The following is an 18,948-nucleotide window of genomic DNA, read 5'->3' on the forward strand; positions in this document are numbered from 1 at the left end:
CCCTCCTTTTCCTTCTTCCTCTTCCTCCTCCTCCCCCCTTCCTCTTTCTCCCTCCTTTTCCTTCTTCCTCTTCCTCCTCCTCTCCCTCTCCTCTTTCTCTTTCCTTCTTCCTCCCTCCTCTTTGCTCTTCTTCCTCATTCTGCAGAAGGCCCCAGCCGGGGAAGTAACGTTTTCTTGCATTAAAAAAAAAAAAGTAGGTCATCAATCCGGGAAGGGGAAAGCGGGAGCCCGGGCTAATGGGAGACAAAGGGCGCCGGGGGCTGGGCGGACCCTCTCCATCCTGCCCTCGATTTCGCGGTCCGAGCCCGCCGAGAGGCCGCGGTCAAGGTGCTCCCCGCAGGCGCGGCCCGGCGTGGGGCGCCCGAGCCCACGCACGCACGCGCCCCGGAGCGGCCGAGCCGGGCGGGCGGGGAAGCCCCCTCCCGGGGATGTGCGCGCCGGGCGCCCGCGCGCCCCCTCCCCCCTCCCCGCCGCCGCACCTTACGTGGACCCTTCCCGCTCAGGTGAGTCCTTCCCACGCCTCCCATTGGCCCAGGCGCCGCCGGCTCGGGAAGGCCAACGCCGACGGGTCTAGTTCAGGGTCTAGGGTGGGCGCGTCACTTCCGGTAGCGCGGAGCTTGTAAAACACCCAGGAGGGAAGATGGCGGCTGCAGCGGCGGCGGCGGCGGCGGCTTCGGCGGCTCAGCAGCTCTCGGACGAGGAGCTTTTCTCCCAGCTCCGCCGTTACGGCCTGTCTCCCGGCCCGGTGACGGAGAGCACCCGGCCCGTCTACCTGAAGAAGCTGAAGAAGCTCCGCGAGGAGGAGCAGCAGCGGCAGCAGCAGCAGCCGCCGCCGGCGCCGCCGCAGGAGCAGCAGCAGCAGCAGCAGCACCGGACCGGGGGCCGCAGCGCCAAGACGCGGAACAGCAACAACAATAACACGGCGGCCGCGGGGGCGCCGCCGGGGGCGGGGGCGGGGGCGGCCGCCGGCCTGGGGGGCAGGCCGCTCCCCGGCGACCTCTCGTACCTGCGGACCTCGGGGGCGCTCAGCCGCGGCTTGGCCTCGGCCCCCGACAACCCGCCCGGAGCCGCGGCCGCCCCCGCCCCCGCCCCGGCCGCCGCCGCCGCCGGCAGCAAGGTGCTGCTGGGCTTCAGCTCGGACGAGTCGGACGCCGAGGCCAGCCCCAGGGACCAGGCCAGCGGCGGCAGGAAGGAGCGGGCGGCCCTGCAGTCCCGCGGCGGCCCCAAGCCCGCGCCCCTGGCCGACGGCGACGCGGGCCCCGGCCAGCCGGCCGAGAGGAGGAAGCCGCACGCGTGGTGGGGGGCCCGGAGACCCGCGTCCGCCGCGGACTCCCTGGGGCCGGCGGGGAGAGAGGGCGCGCCGGAGGACGCGGAAGAGGGAGGGGACGGCGGCGGCGGCGGCGGCGGCGGCGGCGAGAGGGAGCCGGAGGGCGAGGAGCTGCGCTGGAGCGGCCGGCCAGTGAACGGCAGCCGGCTCCTCCCCTTCAGCTGCCGGGAGAACTACTCGGACTCGGAGGAGGAGGAGGAGCAGGACAACGTGGCCGTGGCCCGGCCGCTCTTCAGGGACGACTCGCTGCTCCGGCCCCGGCCCCGGCGCGGCCACGGCAAGCCCCCCGCGGGCGCCCGGGGGGAGGCCCCGCACCCCGCGGCGGCCGGCGGCTGCCCGGGGAGTGACAGGGCCCCCGGCGCTCTAGACCGGAGGCGAGGGCCCGAGGAGGGTGGGGGGTGCGACCCGCTGGACTGCAGCCCCCTCCCCAGATACCGCCTGAACTCCAAGAAGCAGCCCCCTCTGCTGCCCTCGCCCCTCCCCGACGGGGACCTGACCCTGGATCGTAAAAGCAACAACCACATCGGCCGGGCGGGCTTCCACCTGGACCCCCCCAGGGTCTACGCCAACAGCCTCCCGCACGGCCCCCTGATCGCCTCCGCCTCCGCCTCCGCCTCCCCCCCGCTCAGGATCAATCACTCCAACCACACGGGCTCCAATCATACCTACCTGAAAAACACCTACCACAAGCAGCAGCTTTCCGAACCCGAGGAGGAGCTTCTCCAGCAGTTTAAGCGGGAGGAGGTGTCCACCACGGGGGGCTTCAGTGCCCACTATCTATCCATGTTTCTCTTGACTGCTGCCTGCTTGTTTTTCCTGATACTTGGACTCACCTACCTCGGCATGAGAGGTACAGGAGTGTCTGAGGACGGGGCACTCAACAGTAAGTATTGGTCGGTGGGTAAGATCCCCCTTTCCCCTGCACGGGGCCCCCCTTATTGCAGTTTACAGCCGGGCAGCTTGGGGGTCAGCCTAGGTGACTTCACCCCTCTGGGAGTTCTCCTAAGCAGACCTATATACATTTCAGAGGAAGGTGCTGATCCCGCTTCGATGAGAGAATTTCCTTCACCAGGAGTTCCCTACACCAGTGAAACTACAGGTGCGGGTCCTGAATGAACGTCCTGCAGTTGTCATTTACTCTAGGTGACCCTTTTGGGTTGTGAAGTTGTGAGCATCGAGTTGTTTATCAGACTTTGTGTACAGCCTCTCTATCAGAACCTGTTTGGGTTTGAAAATTCTTTACCTACAGATTATGCAGGAAGTCACCTACATGGTACAAGTAGTGTATTCAGTGTTATAGTGGAAAGAACAATGGGTTTGGATTAAAAAATAACATGAGTTTAAATTTGGGTTATGCTTTTTGCTTCCTTTGTGCTTCTTGGGTAAGTCGGGTAAATTCTCTGAGCCTCATTTTTCTTGTCTCTGAGATGAGGGGTTGGACTATGACTTTTTAGGACATTTCCCACTCTAAATCTGTTTCTGCCTTGGAATTTTAATAAACCTAATTGGCAGGTGTTTCTTACCTTGTGGAGCATCTTATTTAGTGAAAAACTTGCTCTCAGATTTAGACGTCAGGGCTCTTTTAAACTGTATTAGACATGAGTTTTATAGTATTCATTAATATGAAAAATGGAGAGTAGAAACAGCACACCCACACATGTGATTTTCTGGAGATAAAAATGCACCCTCTCCTCACCTGGGGTGAGAGTGCTGTTGATAAATACAGTTACAGTCACTTGCTTTTCTTAATGAGATTTTTGCCTCTTGGTTACACTAGGCAGTTACTATAATATGATTTATACTCATTCTAAGTTGCTTCAAGAGCCTAATTCCTGGCTCTTTAGCAGGGTGATTATTGAGACTCTTTTGGAAATATACTGAATTGTTTCCTCTGTACATTGCCCAGAAAAATTGCTAGCAAATCCTGTATTGGGTTGTAGGATCATAACTGTAGATCTGGAAGGGACCTTGGTGGGGTTACTAGCCTACTCCCCCATTTTACAAAGAAAGAACCAAGACACAGAAAGGTTGAAGGTTTATACATGCTCTGATTTCCGATGCAGCACTCTTTGCAGACTCAGGAAGATGAGAGTCCAAGTAGTGCTTGACTTAGATACGTTTAAATGTTGGTCCTAAAACTGTCAACAGTACTTGACTACTGCTGTGGTATTTTGGAAGTCAATTCAACGAGACTGTAAACATTGTTTCTTACTCTGCAAAACATGGTACCCAGGCACTAGAAAATGTAAAGTTAAAAAACCCAGGCCACATATTCCATTGGGTTGATATAACATGTACATAGGTAAGTAAAGACAAGATAATTTGAAAGGGAGAAGGCTTGGGGGCCAAAGGGGGTCAGGGTGATAAGGAAAAAATCTCTCAGGAGGGAGCACTTGAATGGAGCTCCAAAGGAGTCTGAGGTAGAGGTGAGGAGAGATTCCATTCCAGGTGAAGAAGATACAGAGATGGAATGCTGGATTTGGGGAAGAGTTGGCCTGTTTGCCTAGAGTGCTTAAATGGGAATAATATGAAATTCCTGGAAATGTGGATGAGAGTAGATTCTGAAGGGACCAAGTGTGATGCAGAGAATTTTTCTACTTTATATCTTAAAGGCAAGAGGGGGAGGGACTGAATTTTTGAGCAAAGGAATCTTGTGGACAGACCTGTGTTTCAGGGTTTTTAATTTGGCATTTGTTTTGCAAATGGATAAGAGAAGGTAGACTGGAAGCAAGAAGACCTGGACAATTTAGGCTTTTGCCATGGTCCATGCAAAAGGAGATGAGGAACTGAACTAGGATGCTGATTGTATGAGTGGAGAGGAGACTCATACAAACGATATTGAAGTGATATTTTGCTCATTTCATAGATAAGGGAAACTGATGCACACGTGGGGTTGTGACTTTCCTACAGTTAGACATATAGTAAGTATCTGAGATTTGGATTTGAACTCGGATCTTCCTAAATGCAATTCCAACACTCTCTTGATTTGGTAATCAAACTACATAGAGATCATTGGACCTAGAGGAGCTGACAAAATCACAGAGTGTATAAAAAGAGAAGAGGGTCAGTCACCCACATTTTAGGAGGTGGGAAAACGTGATCCATCAAAGCAGTGGACAAACAGGCGAAGCAGGAAAGATTTGCGTTACAGAAGAAGGAAGGATAGGGTAGCCAGAAGGGGATGAGTGGTCATTAGTCTTAGAAGGTACAGAGAGGTAAAATAAAATCAGAACTCAGAAAAGGCTGAATTTAGCCATTGAGATTATTAGTAATCTCGAAGAGAACAGTTTCCATGGAGTTATCAGGTCAAAAGCCAGATAGCAAGGAATTGTGAAGGGAATGGATGGTGAGTAAATGTAACCAGGATAGACTATTTTTTGGGGGCAAAAAAAAACAACAGAATAAAATGACCCTTATTTTGAAGGGGATGGCAAGGTCAAGTGATTTCTTTATTTTTCAGGTGGGTGAGTCCTGCATGTTTCTAAATAGTAAAAACAGTTAAAGGAGAGATTGGAAGACAGCCAGCAAGGAGAGTTTGAAGATGAGAAGAAATGATTAAAGGGGGTAGCTCCCAGAGGATACTGGAGAAGCAGGAATAAAGGGCATGAGTAGAGGGATCAGTGATGGGAAAGGCCACTTTTCCCAGATGAAGTGAAGGGGTTTGAGGTGGGAAGTAGGGAAGAAGAGGGAAGCACCCAGTGGATCCTCGGTAACAGAATTCTTCTGGTAAAGAGGAGTGGAGAGAAGTTGGCCCTTGAGAAAAGGCTTAGATTATAATACCTGCTGACAAGTGTGGAAGTCAGTAAAGAAATACTTATTGAGTAAAGGCTGTGTAACATTGTGGGCCCAGTTGAGGTTGGAGAACACAAATGTGTAGTGGACCAGGGGTGTGCTGGTAAAGGTAGAACAATGGACTGTCTAGGAAACTGTACACACAGCACACTCTAGTTTAATCCTTATTCACATTTTCTCCAACACTTTAAAGTCTAGACAATCAAAAAACCAATAAGGGAAGCATGGATTTATAGCATTTGCCTGTCTCCGAGATATAAATGCTCACACTGAAAAGTTAACAATCAATAGTTTGGTATTCTCCGGCGCAGCGCTTAGTGGACCCAGTGAGCACAGTTGTTTGTAGCATTTAGCAACGCTGGAGTAGATGTAGAGGAGATCATGGGGCCAACCCACGGTTGGGGTTTAGCAGTTGAGCCTCTGTCCTGTGATCAGGAGAGAAGCTAGGTACATATTTTCTTTGCTCAATAGTATTTGGTTACTAGAATCACAGATTTAGAAGGGACCTTAAAGGCACTTAAATCCAATTCATAACCGACCAAGAATTCTATCACCTCAAATTCAGCAGATACAAAACTAAACTCATTAACTTCCTAGAAAAATTAGCTTCCACTTCTGACTTCCCTATTTCTATGGCATTTTTTTCATTAGCCTCATTCTGCGTAGGAGTTGTTGATCCATACCTTCTTCATGTCCTGTTATCATTAATCATTTACCAAATTCTGTCAGTTCTTTCAAAATGTGACCTGCATTTGGTTCTTCCTTTCCATTCCCACAGTTTACCACTTTTTAATTGAAGCCCTCATCACTTTGCTTACTTACAAACAGTGCAAGAGCTTCCTAACGGTCTCTCCCTCTCTCTGATTTCCTGACTATATCTTTGCCTTAATATTAATGTTGGATTAAACACATGTTTTTTTCTAAAACATATAATTCAGTGTGTCACTGCCCTGTTCAAAGTTCTCCAGGAGCTCTTTGCTTATAGAACACATTCAAAGCTTGCTGTAACTTCAGCTGGTGGGAGTGCTAATGGGGGCTGCTGGGAACTACAAAGGTGATACATATTCTTTTGAGTCCAGATTGGGCAAAGCTCTGTGGTGGAGCAGACACCTGATTTCAACCTTGAAGAAGAAAGGGATTTCAGCAGGAAAAGATGATGAGGAAATCCATTTCAGGTATGAGGGATGTTGTAAGAAAAGCCTTAGAGGTAAAAGGCAGGGCTAGATGAGGGGAGTAGTTTGGTTTGTGTAGAGTAGAGAGCACATGTGAAATCCAGCAGAGAAGGTGGGTTAGAGGCAGATGAATAACTTTCCCTGTTTTCTCCCAATGAGATGAGTGACAGAAATATGGCAACTGCAGATTGTTAGGTATGTGCTTTTTTAAAAACTTAGGAAAACATAGTGCATTTTAGCAAACAGTGAATATGAAGCACTGTGGTGTAGTGTTGGGACTTTTATCCTAATCCTGTATCTACCACTTAATAATCGATGTGACCTTGGAAAATCTGAATATAGGTATATTTGTAAAATAGGGAAAATTCCTACCTCACTAGGTTATAAAAATTAAAAAATAAAAACCAAATAGAAGATAATGGCATATAAAATTTAATTACTAAAATCCTTTTAAAATTACCATAAACCTTATAAAGAGAAATAAACATCTTAGGTATGGTCTTTTTATGACTTGTTCTAAATACTTAGCACTTTATTTTTAAAGAACTCAATGATATTTCTCATCAGGTTGCTATTATGTTTTTTATAGTATATTATGTTTACCCATTAATAACCAGTGGTGAACAGGGAATCTACTAGCTCTGTCAGCATCCACATTATTTAGCAGACCTCTAGGATTCTCAGAGTGGGTAATTTCATTGTCTTTTGGTGAAGGATTTGGAACACACTTGAAAGCATTTGACTAGGCTTCATTTAAGTCTAAGTTTCATTTATTGGTTTGATAGTATATGTAAGAAAATAAAGGGATTGTGGATTTGGAATTGGGAGGGACCTCAAAGGTCATCTGGTTCAATATCCTCCTTTTTTTCCAATTAAAATTTTTTTGGAATGTGTTTTGTTTTTAAATCACTGTCATTTCCTGACCTCCCTTATGACAAAGAAAAATAATCAAAAGCACCTAATACATTTTGTATGACAACTACGTGATATTCTGCCATAATAGTTCCTTATTTCTGCTGTGAGGGAAGAGGTAAGGTATGTTTTGTTTTGTCTCCTGGATTTGTGTTCAGTTTTTCCCCCCTTGTTACTCAGAGTTCACCTTTGTCCTCATTTTTTATATACTTGATTGTTTATTTCCTTGTTCATCAGTTCATGCAAAATTTCCCAGGTTTCTCAGAATTCTTCTTTATCATTTCTTACTATGCAATAATATTCCATTAGATTTATAGACCCATTTCTTTCCAATCATTTGGGAGTGATGCTATGACGATTTTGTTGTTTATTGGTTTGTCATTGACTTTCCACCAGCTTCCTTGTTTTTTATAGATTAAAAAGTTGAGGCCCAGAGAAGGGAAATGCCTTGCTCACAGTCACAGTGTAGGAAGTGGCAAAAGTGCAAGGTTCTATGAAAGGGAGCTTTTATTATTTGTGTCCTTTGGTTTTACCTAACAAAGACTAGGTAATTATCGCAAACACACAAAAAATCCGGTCAGAAAAATTTCTGCTGGCTCCATGCTTTTACTATACATCTCTGTTTATAAAGGAATTTCATATCAGCCAGTAATCAGCACACTCCAAGAACTTGAAAACAAAAGTAAAAGACAATAGGAAGAGAAGCAAAGTTGATCTATTTTCATTAGACCTATTATGAGGTTTTTCTTTTTCCACTCATTGTCATCAGTGAGCATAAGGACATTTTTTTTTTCATGGTGAGAATCAATAAATAATAAACATTTATTGTATGCCTGATTATATCAGACACTGCTTTCAGGTGCTAGACATACAAGACTAAAGTGATGGTCCCTGCCCTTGAAGCTTTCGTTCAACTGGGGAAATGACAACACATACCTGTATAAATTAAATCCAAGGTTATTGGGGGTTGGAGGCACTAGCTGGGAGGCATTATTTGAGCTACATAAGCTGAACTTTGAAGATAGGGAACCGAAAAGTGTAAGAAGAAGAGAGGAGTTTGATCCTAAAGGCAAGAGGGAAGTAATTATATAGTCAGACCTATGCTTGAGAATATCTCTTTGGCAGCTGTTTAGAAAATCTCTTAGAGAGGGGAGAGACTTGAGAAAGGCAGACAAGTTGGGAAGCTATTGAAAGTTTGGTCAGGAGCTACTGAGGTCCTGAAGTAGGGTGGTCTCGTTGGTGAAAGAGAAGAGAACTAAAGAAATAGAGGGAGAGTTAGAATTGACAGAATTAGGCAGCTGATGGACTCTGGAGTGAGAGAGATAAGGAGCTGAGGTTTTATATCTGGGTGACAGGAATAATGCTAGGGCCCTTGAGAAAAAGAAGGCTTAGGAGGAAAGTTGGGCTTGGGGGCAGGGACTATTTCAGTTTTGGCATTGTATCCCCTCTTTTTGGCAGGCACAAAATAAATTCTTGTTGATTGATTAGTGAGTTCTGTTTGGGATATGTTGAATTTGAAATGCTGAAGGGATATCCAGTTCAAAATGCTCTGTAAGCAGTTAGTGATTCAGGGATTGGAGGTTAGGAGAGAGTTAGGGTTGGATATGAAGATCTCTGGGAATCATCTTGTTTGGAGATAAGAACTACAAAACCCTGGGAATTAAGTTGTCAAGAAAGTATAGAATGGGGCCTCTGGCAGATCCTTGCAATATCCCAAGGATAGGCCATGGGATGGTGGACTCCAGCGAAGGCAATCACTGGGTTGGGATATAGATGATAGTCAAGCAAAGGAAACAGAAAAATCAGACAGATAGGAGGAGATTTGGTTACCAGTGTCAGATGCCACAAGGAGGTGAGGAAGGGTTAGGGTGAAGAAAAGACTATTAAGAGATTATTGAGAACAGTTTAAGTTGGATGAGATTTGAATCCAGATTAGTAGAGGGTTTAGAAGACAGGGAATGTAGAGGATGTGGAAGCAACTATTTTAAATAGGTTTGCTGTAGAATTGAGTTGCAGACGAACACTATATTGAAGTACAATCTTTTGTGGGAAATAAGGAGACTTGGGAAGATGAGAGGTTTGCAGGAGCTGCTGTGGGACTTAAGAGAATCAGTGTGGTGTGAAAGGAACCCCTTGTTATGTCAAACCCAGGTGACATAACATAAATTTGTAGTGGACCCACTTAGGATGGCTTCCTGACTTCCTCTAACATTGTTAATAGTAATGGTACAGGTAGTGGGAGTAATCAGTATTGGGGTTTGGCAAGAAACAAGTGGTAATAAGACAAAGGGCAAGGGATTTGAGAGAAGAAAACAGAATTGAACTAATTATAGGGTTGAATTTCAGAAGGGAAGTAGGGAAGCCCAAGAGGGGGTGATGGCCTAGGAGAGTACTAAAGGGTGGCAGGATTAGTGGTCATGGTGAAGACAGAGTAGAAAGAGTGAAGCATGGGGAAAGATTATCTTTTGATAAAGGAATGTCAGAATTTTTTGATCATGTAAGTAGAAAACTGGGGGGTGATGGTAAGGTCAAGAGTCTCTTTGAATGTCCCTTTGTGTAGCTGAGGTAAAGTGAAGGAGTTGGTCCTGGGAGTTGATAAGATCACAGGACTTGGAGGCCAGGGTGTTTTATGGAATGTCTACTTGTATGTTGAGAGCCCCCAGTATAAGGTCAGGGGTTGGGGTAGTGAGGAAGTTGGTGAACCAAGCACTAAACTTCTAAGAAAGAAGGGATAATGACCCTGGGACTGGAAGTTAACTACCACTAGCCTCTGGATTGGGTGAAATATCTAGTTAAAGTGAACCTTAGGGCAGGAGAGGTTGGTTGCCAAGTGATGGTGGTAGGGTGAAATCCTGAGAAGTATACCTACTCCTTCTCCATCCAGGTAGTCCTGGAGAGTGTTAGGGAAGGTACATCCAATGCTGAACAGAAGGATGGGGCACACGAGTCCCAGAAGATGGAAAAAGGCTCAGAGGAAGGAGGTATAAGGTATGTGTAGAAATGGCAGGAACAGTATAGTCTAATGGAAAAAGCAGTGACTGTCAAATCATAAGGATCCATCCCACTTTGACACTTCCTGTATGTGTGCACCTCATGGAGGTGGTGCAGCTGTGAGCTAGACTTGGAAGGATGGAGTAAGTTTTGAGAGATTGAGGTGGAAAGGGGAATGGCATTTTTAAAAAGCTGGTAATAGGAATTTAGCCTGGAATGTTAGGAGGAGGCTGACTTGTGGAATTGAGGGGGTTGGAGAATAGAAAAATACTGGATAGGTAAGATGGGACCAGGTTACGCAGAACTTTGAATGGCAGCCTGATGAGCTTGTTTAATCTATTATTTCAGTAAAGAAGTCATTGAATAGTTTTTGAGCCAAGGATGGTTGATGAAATTAGTATTTAGAAAGATTAGTCCTATGTAAGATAATTGGATCCAGTATTCTAGGCCTAAGATAACCAGAACTGAGTTTTTAAAATTTTCTTTTTCATTAAGAATAGAGAAGACGAGAGAAATACGAAAGATAATTTGAAGGAACAGTTGGCAAGATTCAGTGACTGTATTTGACACTAAAAAAGTCAAAGAAAACTCTGATATTTTGAATCTAGATATTGTTTAACTTTGGACATAATTTGAATTTGTTGCATCCAGGGGGAGGATAAGCCTTAAGGCAGGTAGAGATATAACACTAGAACTATGATGACAGATAAGGGCTAGAACTAGTAAGTGTATTTTTTGAGTAAATCAATAGGAAATTTTAGTGTACGTACTATGTTTCTGTTTGACTTTGAAAACCCCAAATTTTATGTAGCATGTGCTTAGAGCATGCCGATGGGTCTTTCCTGTTCCCAGCTGTTTTGCTCCCTACCCTGCCTTAATTGGCATTGAAAAGGTCACAGTAAGAGCTCCTTTTGAGGAGGCACAAAGCTACATCCTTTGCTGTGAGGATGAGGAGTTGGGGAGAGCTAAATGAATTCCAAGGCCTAGGTAATGGGTCTGGGGATCCAGCTGTTTGGGAACCCTTTGTTGCCAGTGTGCATACAAAGTATACTGTGCCGTAAGCAAAATATGAAGGATGTGAAATGTTAAATGTCCAAGGACCAAAGCCTGCCCTTTTTTCCCCATTGTTACTTAGATACATCTATACTTAAGAGTACCACATGAATTCTACTTACCTTGCCTCAAGAAAGGCGAAACAGCTAGAAAAGATCCCGAGAAAGTCAACTGTAAGTGAACAAGGGAATGAAATGACTTATTTGGAATAATGGATCGTTAGGAAAATTAATCATCTTTAGTTTCTAATGATTGGTGAAAATGGGCACGCTTGACATTTATACTGCTCATTCAGCAAACACGTGTGCAGCACACACCTGGTACGCAGAATTCACTGTAGGTAGGTGCTGGGGGAAGACATCTCTTCTGGCAACTCACTAGAACACTGTCATTCCTTGTAACTTGTTTCTTCTGTACAAATGAAAGTATAGTTTTTTTTTCTGCTTTCTTGTGTGAGGTGGGTTATGTGTGAAATAACCCTGTAGAGACTGTAAAAGGTTTAGGTGTCTAGTCTACTTGCTGGGTGATACAGGCACAAAGACAGAAATGAAACAGCCCCTGCTGTGAGAGGACTTGAAGTCAGCACGTGCTCTTTAAGCACATGCTAATGGGGTGGGAGAATGTTGCAGACCAGACGTCAGGGTGGTTTGGTGCTTTGGTGTCTTTAAGAAGTGTACTTAGTCACAGAATGGAAAAGTTACTCATCAAGGATACAGCTTTGATTCAGTTGAGTTCAGTGGACCCTCGGCCTGTGTTGGCCATGCTGGGCTAAGAGGATTTTTTTCTTTGTGTGCTTTCTTTTTAGTGCTTAGGTCACTAGAGCCTGTATTAGTGGTTTAAGTCTTCTTTCTTTCCTCAGCCAGTTAAGTTTGGGGGACCAAACTTTTTCTTTGAAGAAACCAAAGATTTTCTTCAGGAAAATCTTTTAGCCCAACTATTTATTTCCTAGGGCTCTAGGAAAAAAAAATAACCAGGTAATGAATGTGGCAGGGCTCTAGAATATACTGCTCTGTGCCATAGGAGGCAATGAATAGTAGCTGAAAGTTTTTGAAGAACCCTCTTGTTGCCCTTAGCCTGAGCTTTTCATAAAACCAGCTCTTAGTTTTATTTTTGGTTCAATAGTTTTCTTACTTTCAGTTTTATTAATCTTTCCTTTGATTTTCAGAATTTCTAATTTGGTATTTAATGGGGGATTTTTAATTTGTTATTTTTCTAGCTTTTTTACTTGCATGTCCAATTCATTGATCTCTTTATTTTATTCATGGAAAGCATTTAGAGATAGAAAATTTTTCCCAAGAACTGCTTTGGCTGCATCCCATAAGTTTTGGTATGTTGTCTTACTATTTTCTTCAATGAAATTATTGATTGTTTATGCGATTTGTTGTTTGACCAGCTCATTCTTCAGGATTAGATTATTTGGTTTCCAGTTAATTTTTAGTCTATCTTTCCATTTGACCTGAGCTTTTAAGGAAACTAGGTATTCTAAGAGGCAGATGTGTACCTTCCTGAAATGTAGATGGGAGGTGAAATATCACAAATGAGGAATGGCAAAGAGGCTAATTGGACCATAGAGGTGGTGATAAGGAATAATGTTTAAGATTGTAAAGATATGCTCTCGCCATGTTGTGAAGGACTTTAAATGCCATACAAAGGAAATTGTGTTCAATTTTAGAGGCAAGAAGGAACCGCGGGAGTTTAGAGAGCAGAGGAGTGACATAGGCTAATGATTTAGGAATATTTCTTTGAAAGGAAAAACTCTGAGGTGGGGAGAGCAGTTAATTAGCAAACCACTGCAAGTAGGCCTGATGACAGGTGATGAGGTTCTGTATTAGCTTAGTGATCAGTCAACAAAAGGAAGGAGATCATGAAGGAGAGAGGAATTGAGATTGACCCAAAGTTGTATATACCAGGGTGAGTGGAAGTATAAATTCACTGTTGTACAAACAGAATCTGGATATGTGGAGTAAAGCTTGAGGTGGACTCTGGGCATCAGTGGTTAAAGCTGCCTGGTTTTCAAAAACCATACTCTGATGGTCAGTCAGTCCCCAAACTGCAGTGTTCTTAACTAACTTGGCACTTCATGTGTGCTTCATTATCAAAAAATGTACTTATTACTTCAGAGAGAAATAGTAATAAAGAAACAACATCACTTTTTAGGAGATATGCATCTCATATTTAAGAATGTGTTTTAGGAAGCAAGTGAACATAAATGGTTCATTCATCTGTAGGCTTAAGCACTAGAAGGGCCTTTCAACATCATCTTCATAGAAAGGGTTAGAATACTTGTTATATTCAACTTTTTTATGTTTATTTAGTAGCAAATAGGCATTCAGCAAATTCAGGGAACCTTTTATGTTTTTCAGGTTTTGTAAAATTTCTATCGATGCCTTTTGGTTTTACATCACATTCATTTCTAAATACCTCTTTCCCCAGTCCAGTGAGCCTTCCCTTACAACACAGGTGGTTTTCGTTTTTTTGATTTCAGCAAAAAGCCCACCAATTCATATGTTTGACAGCATATATAACATACCACTATTGTTTGTACTATCCTACCTCTTTAGTGAAAGGAAAGAGCATTTTCTGGTGACTTCAGTTTCAAACAAGATAATTTCTGTAAAGCACTGAAAGTTGTCTGGTACTTAGTAGGTACTGAATTAATGCCTGTTTTTTCTGCTTTCCTCCCTTCACTTTATTCTTTTCATTTACTTTTTTAAAAATTCTTTTCCTGGGGCAACTAGGTGGTGCAGTGGATAGAGCACCAGCCCTGGAGTCAGGAGATTCAAATGCTACCTCAGACACTTCACACTATCTAGCCATGTGACCTTGAGCAAGTCACTTAACCGCAATTGCCCTGCCTTCCCCCCTCCAAAAAAAAAAAAGGAAAAAATTCTCTTCCTTTACTTTTAAAAATTTCTATTTTCATTTTATTCTTTATACTTTCATCTTCATTGTGTATATTGTTTTACAGATCCTGATTACTTCATGCTTCACCAGTTAGTGTGTAAATCTTCCCATGTTTCTCTGCTTCATCATATTTGTCAATTTTTTATGTCATGCTATGCTCATGTCCTGTAATTTGTCTGGCTGCTCCCTCCCTGATGGGAATCCTCTTGTTTCAGTTCTTTGCTACCATAGAAAGTATTTCTGTGAATATTTCGTTATTTATGCAACTTGCCTTTATATCTTTTACCTTTTGGGGGATATATGTTCAGCAGCAAGATCTTTGGATCACAGGGTATGGACATACTAGTCACTTTTTTATCTTAATTTCAAATTATTTTGCAGAGTGGTTGGACTCCACCAGCGGTACATCAATTTGGCTGCCTTTTTGTAGCCCTTCTAACATTGACCGCATTTCAATGGCTTCTAAGTTATTCTCTTTCCTTTTTTAGTTTGTGTAGTCAACCATTTTACATCTTGAAATATTGTCATTCAATTATGTTTTCAAGCAAAGACTGATTAAAATAGTTTTTTGCTTTTATGTTGATATTCCAATACAATTTATGTAGTTTTTTTGAATCTCTCTGGTCTTTAGTTCCTATATGTGTAAAAGAAGGCATTAGGCTATCCAGTCTCTTAAGTTCTTTTCTAGCTTTAAATGTTAATATCCCATATGCCACCTATCTTTGAAAAAAAATTGATTTTTAAACATTTCATATTTCTTCCCTTCATCCCTTACCTCAGGAGTCACCTCTTTTGCCAGAAAGATAAAGGAATAAAAATATTTCAGCAAAATTAAACAGCGTATCAGTCTGATCAATTGGTCAGGAGAAGTAGCATAGGTGGTACAGGTTGCAGAGGATCATTGCAGAACCTAGGTTTGGATTTTCCCTCAGGAGCTAAATGGCACCTTTGTTAACCACGAGAAAGTCCTTACCTAGATCTCAGTTTCTTCATCTGTGAAAGGAAGGAGTTGGATTTAATTGCCACAGGACGTGCAATATTTTGTACCCATAATCTCCCACCTCTGCAAGGAGGGAGGAAGGTGCAAAAAATTTTCTCACCTCTTCTTTAAGGACAGGGTTGCTCTAAATGATATAGCATTTAATTAAAAATTTTTTTAACCTTTCCTTTTACATTGCTATGGTCTTCTGGCATGAAACAGTTCATCTTAGTTTTTCCTCGCTTCTCAGAATACTTGTTGAATTAATTTTTTTTTTTACAGCACAATGATATTCCATTACATTCATGTATCACAACTTTTTTTAGCCATACTCTAGTTGATCTGTGCCGTCCTTCTTACTGAGAAAGTTATCACTAGTATGATTCAACATTATGTTAATTTATATAGCCTAAAAAAGAAAGTGTTTTTTCCCTAGCACAATTTTTAGATGTATAGTATTGTTCTTTCCCCATGTGGGGAAATTGTCTTTAAAATAGTCTTAATTACTTTAGGGATGGGGTTAAAAATTAGTGATTCTTTTGGTCATATTTATGGAATTTAAGGCCATATACATTATCACAATTTTTTAACAAAAATTCAGTTTTACAGGGTGATATGTAGGATTCTAGAATATTTGGAAGGGACCTTATGGATGTGTAGTAGCTCTTCTTCCTTTATCTCTTAAGCAGTATTTTCTTCTAAACGTTCCTGTGATAGATGGTTGCTTCTAAATGTTTGCCTTTGCTTGACTAGTTCCAGCGACAGAGAACTGTCTCCCCAAATAGCCAGTTATGTTTCCTGGAAGTGTTCATTGTTGCAAAGTTCTTCCTTGTATTAGGCTGAAATCTGCCTTCCATAATTTTACAGTTGCTCCTCAAAGCTGCACTTTTAACATGTTCAAGTCAGGAAACCAGAAATGAAACTTCAAAATACTTTTATTTGACTCTTAAGATTGTTCAGTGTGGTCTATACGGGGCAAACTAGTCTGTCAGCCAGTAAATATTTATTAAGGGTCTAGTATGTGTCAGGCACTATGCTAAGCTTTGGAGGTACAAAGAAAGAGAAAAGATAATTCCTGCCCTCAAGGAACTCACAATCCATTGGGGGAAGAGTATGGCAAACAAGCTATATACAGGTTAATACAGGAAATAATAATTGGAAAGCACTAGAATTGAGAGGGATTGATTGGGAAAGGCTTCTTATACAGAAGGTGGGATTTTAATAGGCAATTGAAGGAAATGAGGGAAGGAAGCAGGTGGAGATGCAGGAGGGCTTTACATGCATACAGCTGTTAACGATGCCAGGAGTCTAGAGATGAAAACAAGTGACTTGTTTGCAAAGCAACCTGGAGATCAATATCACATAATATTGTAGTGGAGTGTAGAGTGTAAGAAGACTGCAAAGGTGGGGGGTGGCATCGGGGAGCAAAGGGTTGTGAAGGTCTTTAAAGCCAGAGGATTTTATATTTGATGCTGGAGTTGGCAGGGAGTCACTGAAGTTTATTGAGTAAGAAACGGGACACTATCAGACCTGCACTTAGGCAAGATCCGTTTGACAGCTGAAACAAGGATAGACTGGAATGGGGAGAGACCTGTGGCAGGCACACCAACAGTCTGTTGCAGTCGTCCATGCTGGAGGTAATAAAGTCCTGCACCAAGATGGTAGCAGTGTGAGAGGAAAGAAGGGGCATGTTTGACTAATGTCATGAAGATGAGATTGGCAGGTTTTTGTAAACAGATTAGCAAATGGAGAGGAAGTAGAGGGTGGGGGAGGAGTGGGAGATAATGAGGAATTGAGGATAACACCCAGCTTTCTAGCCTGGGGGCCTGGTAGGATGGTGTTAACCTGAATAGTAGTAGTTTGGAAGTAGGTAGGATTTTGGGGAAAAGATAATGATTTCAGTTTTGGATATACTGAGTTTAAGATATCTGCATGATGTCCCCTTCAAGATGTCTGATAGAGATGAGAGCCTGCATGTCAGTGAAATGAGCTTATCAAAAAAGTTTTATTATATGTACTATTCCACATGCATGGTTTTCTCCTCTCTGCAAAGAAATGGTCATTGCCTTCTCACATTTCTTCATTGGTTAGCCAGGAAGTCATCAAGTGTTTTTGTTTCTCTTTTAATTTATTTTAAACATTCTTTTCTTTTTAAATTTTGTGTTCAAGATTCCCTCCCTCCCACCCCTTTCTCACCTATTGCGAAGGCAAGCAATATATTATCAATTTTACTTATGAAATCATGAAAAACATGTTTGCATATTAGCCATATTTCTCTCTCTCCCCCTTCTCTCTTTTATACACACACACACACACACACACACACACACACACACACACACACAGCACAAAACTCCAAGAAGATTATACTCCAAATTGCACTCAGAGTTCATCTGTTCTCTCTGGAGGTGGATAAGTCCTTTGGAACTGTCTTAGATCATGGTATCAATCAGTAGTCAAGTAATCTTTCATAGTTGATCATCATTACTCTCAAACAGATCTTGCTGTGATTTTTTTTCCTGAAGCTCCTCCCCTTCATTGTTTCTTATAGCACAATAGTACTCCATCATATTCAGATGCCTCAACTTGTTTAGCCATTCTCCAATTTATGAATGACTCTCAATTTCCAATTCTTTGCCAAACCAAAAGAACTGCTATAAATATTTTTGTACATATAGGTCCTTTTCCTTTTTCTTTGACCTTTTTGGGATACTGATCTATTAGTGATGTTGCTGGGTCAAAGGGTTTGCGCAGTTTTATAGGCCTTTGGGCATAGCTCCAGATTACTCTCCAGAGTGGTTGGACCAATTCACTACTCCATCAACAATGTATTAATGTAGCTCTTTCCCCCTCATTCCCTCCAGCAGTTGTCATTTCTGATAGGTGTGAGGTGGTCTCTTAGAGTTATTTAATTTGCCTTTCTTTAATTAATAATGACTTAGAGCATTTTTTCACATTGCTACAAATAGCTTTGATTTCTTCTTTGAAAGCTGTGTGTTCATATGAATTGGGGAATGGCTCCTATTTTTATAAGTTTGACTCAGTTCCCTATATATTTGAGAAATGAGGCCTTTATCAGGGGTGCTACCTTTTAGCAAAATGTAGTTTCCCTGATTATCTTTTCCCTTTAGATCTGTTTTTGCTTTTGCCTTATCTGAGATCATGACTGCCACCCCTGTTCTCTTTACTTGAGCTGAAGCATAATAACTCTTGCTCCAGCTCTTCATTTCAACTCCGTGTGTCTTTCTGTCCCAGTGTGTGTGCCTTTTACATAATATATCGTTGGCTTCCCATGTAGAAGTGTAAATAGTCCCCTTTTCCCATGTAGGAGTGAGTGTAAACAGTTTAACCTTATTGAATACCTTATGCTTTCTCTTTCTTGTTTACTTTTTTATGCTTCTTTTGAGTCTTGCGTTTGGAAGTCATATTTTCTATTCAGTGCTGATCTTTTCATCAGGAATGCTTGAAAGCCCTCTATTTTATTAAATGTCATTTTTTCCCCCGAAGGGTTATACTTAGTTTTGCTGGGTGTTATTCTTGGTTGTCATTTTAGCTCCTTTGTTTTCTGGAATATAATATCTTAAGCCCTCCAGTTTTTAATGTGGAAGCTGCTAAATGTTGTGTGATCCTGATTGTGGTTCCATGATATTTGAATTCCTTCTTTCTAGCTGTTTGCAATATTTTTTCCTTATGGAATTTGGTGTATAATATTCCTGGGAATTTTCATTTTGGGATCTCTTTCAGGAGGTGATCTGTGGATCTGATCTTTTTTTTGTTCATGGTTTTCTGATAGCCTAATAATTCTTTAATTATCTCTC

The 18,948-nt window shown here is 42.6% G+C and overlaps 1 protein-coding gene and 1 long non-coding RNA gene across 3 annotated transcripts in view; one reads left to right on the plus strand and one right to left on the minus strand.

Annotated features, from left to right (window-relative positions):
• LOC138156372 (uncharacterized) overlaps positions 1–577 on the minus strand; it is a 7,869-nt gene extending 7,292 nt beyond the window's left edge. The window contains exon 1 of the long non-coding RNA XR_011167132.1: positions 480–577. This is a non-coding gene — a long non-coding RNA (uncharacterized lncRNA). The remainder of the gene's footprint in view (positions 1–479) is intronic.
• A 34-nt stretch (positions 578–611) lies between these two features.
• The window catches only part of LEMD3 (LEM domain containing 3), an 80,441-nt gene continuing 62,104 nt past the window's right edge, over positions 612–18,948 (plus strand). For both annotated transcript variants that reach the window (XM_069080892.1, XM_069080893.1), the window contains exon 1: positions 612–2,210. In XM_069080892.1, the coding sequence (XP_068936993.1) occupies positions 641–2,210 (1,570 nt within the window). In that variant the 5' untranslated portion in view covers positions 612–640. The remainder of the gene's footprint in view (positions 2,211–18,948) is intronic.

This window comes from Petaurus breviceps, unplaced genomic scaffold (assembly GCF_028583685.1).
Source record: "Petaurus breviceps papuanus isolate PSGF00001 unplaced genomic scaffold, PetGlider_PUasm1.0 154, whole genome shotgun sequence".
Classification (NCBI taxonomy): domain Eukaryota; kingdom Metazoa; phylum Chordata; class Mammalia; order Diprotodontia; family Petauridae; genus Petaurus; species Petaurus breviceps.